Here is a 2,619-nt window from a genome sequence, read left to right as displayed (position 1 = left end):
GAACAGCACAAAGGGACACAGATGCAAGACAACATAAAGGCTCCTACAGATCCTCTCCCTTTTCCCAAAAGCCTAGAATAATCCAGCTGGAAGACCGCTCCTCCAGTTGCTTGCTCAGGTTTCCCACTTCTGTTTGTTTCTTTCACCTGCCAGCATCCTTAATAACATGCTTATGCTATCAGAATGACAAATACCTAAATGTAAACACACTAGTTACACCTCAGTGAGGTGAGAAACATATATCAAGTATAGTCATATGTTTGTAGATACAGTTTTTTCTTATGAGGTCATGCAAGCAACCACACTACCAGGAGACAGCTTTTCCAAGCAGAACAAGCAGGGCTTCCTCTCCAGGTACATTACCTCTTGTCATATGTGCCTCTCTTGCAGCAATTCTGAAGAGAATGTGGGGCCTGGAGAAGCCAAGGTCCTTCAGCAGGGCCACATCTTTGCTTCTGACAGGCCTGATGTGAATCTTTTCCTCATCTGCAACGACGACTCCTTGCTAAAGGAGATGAAATTCCATCTCTGAGTTATTCCAAAGACATTTGCTATCAGTGGAGAACTGTGTGCCATATCCCTCCTGTTTCTCCTTCATAATGCTCAGATTTATTAACTGCATGGTTCACACACGTTTGGGGCATGAGGCTGCAAACCTACAAAGGCTGTAAACGCTTGTAAGAATAAGTTCAGTGCATACTCACCAGCTGCCCTTCACAGTAAGTGACTCTACACTTAGCCCCAGGAGGTTGCAGTGGATTTCCACCTGCAAAGCAGTTGCCTGAGAATCGCTTCAGTAAGCTAAAGGAAGAGTTCACCACTTGATTGCTCACAAAAGAAGAGGAAAGAAGGGCATGGTCCTCTAGAAATTCAAAGGCATAGAGTTCTCCCCAGGCCTCAATGGAGCAATGCTGAATCTGACAGGACATCAGTCCAATCTGTTCTTCTTTACAAGGGCAAGTTGGCTCAGCAACAACAAACTCAGGTACTGAAAGAAATTAAACAAGACCAGAACAAGGGGAACAGTTATGAGAAACAATGATACACAGAAAACAAATGTAATGGTCTATCTCCCTAGGAAAAATACTCTCCAGATGCCAACTGCCTTTCGGGGTCACTGTGTCAACAAAGAACTTCTATGCTTTCATGTATTCCAGAGTGAGGATAATCTGATTGGTAACAGACAACAACTCTGAAACTGGCTCCTGATATATCAAAGCTTTTTCTCTCTCGATAAGGAGAGCAGTTCATTTAACAAACGCTGAGACAGTTTTACTTCCTCAGATGTTAAGTATTGCTGAGTGAGAATTATCATAGTCCAGACAGAGACACTGAAATAAGCACTAGGTGAACTCACAAGTAGACAACATCCCTGCCTTAAGGATTTGAGAGTTTAAAACATATCTTTATTCTGAACTACCATCAATTCAGACCCAGAATACTAGCCTCTCAACATGTTTATTTCAAAGAAATTATGAAATGCATTTAAAGCTATTCTTAGTCTAAAGCTTCCCACTCAGAAGACCTGGATTTGTTAATCTTATAGAAAAATACCAATACAGAGAATGAAGCACATTGGATAAATGTGCAAAAAGATTTATCATATCTCCTTCAGCAGATTTTAAATACTGACCCAGTTCTTCAACTGCTTTCACACTGAAACATGGATTGCCTCGCTGAGTAATGTGACTTAGAAACGCTAAATGCTTGTCAGATCAGGGTTTGTTAATAAGTGTTCTTAGCGTTATCAAACATAAAGGATTAGAAATAAACTGACAGATGTGTTCCAAAATCAAGAAGGAATGAGCCCTGCATACCATCAGACACTGAGTTTGTTCCAAAATAAGAGAAAACATCTTCTACGTCCAAAGCGCCGAGAAATTTCTGCAAGAAGAAGAATAGCTTTGCATTTTTTGAAGAAAAACAAATGGATACAAGACTATCACTTAACCGGACCTAACCTGGAAGGAACGCCAGCGAACAACTCAACAAGTACCGATGCCAAGTTCTCATGGCTTTATTTTGCACTAAGCATGGGCTGCACAACAGCCACCCAGAGGAAACAGCTTTATCTTCTTGATTAGTGAGGTTTGATGGATTTTGGCTTAGAACACATTGTGTTGTCTCTTCTTTTTTTTCCTAGAAATAAAAAAAGGCTTCCTGGAAACTGCGTTTTCTAGAGGTCAAACTCACCTCTTGGAAAGCCGACGGCCAGCAGAACCCCAAGGGGAGCATCACGAGCGCCCGGATCGTCAAGCTGACGATCATGCTGGAGGAGCTGCAACCAGCGCTGCGGAGTCAGCGCGGCCCAGGGGTGATTAAAACGATGTTTGGCCCAAGGCATCACGTGGAGCGGAAGGGAAGAGTGCAGGGTTTAAACAAACAGGGGAGCTGATCCTCTGCAGAGAGGGGCAGTCGGGGGGAACGGCCTGCAGCCGGAGGCTTTACAGGAACAGCTGGAGGGAGGGCCGTTTTGCGCAATGTTTGCAACTTTACTGCAGCCAAAGAGCGCGGCAATAACCAGCTTTGAGCCAGTCTTAGCAGCCAAACACACAAGGGGTGATTTGCGGGGGGGGAAAGGGCCCGTGCTGTTCAACCTCTGCCCTGACAAGCCCCACG

General features: G+C 44.1%; 1 protein-coding gene across 1 annotated transcript in view; it reads right to left on the bottom strand.

Annotated features, from left to right (window-relative positions):
* Window positions 1-2,268, bottom strand: part of ADAMTS13 (ADAM metallopeptidase with thrombospondin type 1 motif, 13) — a 20,111-nt gene extending 17,843 nt beyond the window's left edge. The window contains exons 1-4 of the mRNA XM_010292071.1: window positions 2,194-2,268; window positions 1,818-1,884; window positions 705-988; window positions 364-505 (exon numbers count right to left, since the gene is read on the bottom strand). Of these exons, the coding sequence (XP_010290373.1) occupies window positions 364-505; window positions 705-988; window positions 1,818-1,884; window positions 2,194-2,268 (568 nt within the window). The remainder of the gene's footprint in view (window positions 1-363; window positions 506-704; window positions 989-1,817; window positions 1,885-2,193) is intronic.
* Window positions 2,269-2,619: the final 351 nt, after the last annotated feature.

The sequence above is a fragment of the Phaethon lepturus genome, unplaced genomic scaffold, assembly GCF_000687285.1.
Source record: "Phaethon lepturus isolate BGI_N335 unplaced genomic scaffold, ASM68728v1 scaffold8, whole genome shotgun sequence".
Lineage (NCBI taxonomy): Eukaryota > Metazoa > Chordata > Aves > Phaethontiformes > Phaethontidae > Phaethon > Phaethon lepturus.
The sequence above is the reverse complement of the archived record's forward strand: the minus strand, read 5'-3'. Positions and strand labels throughout refer to the sequence as shown.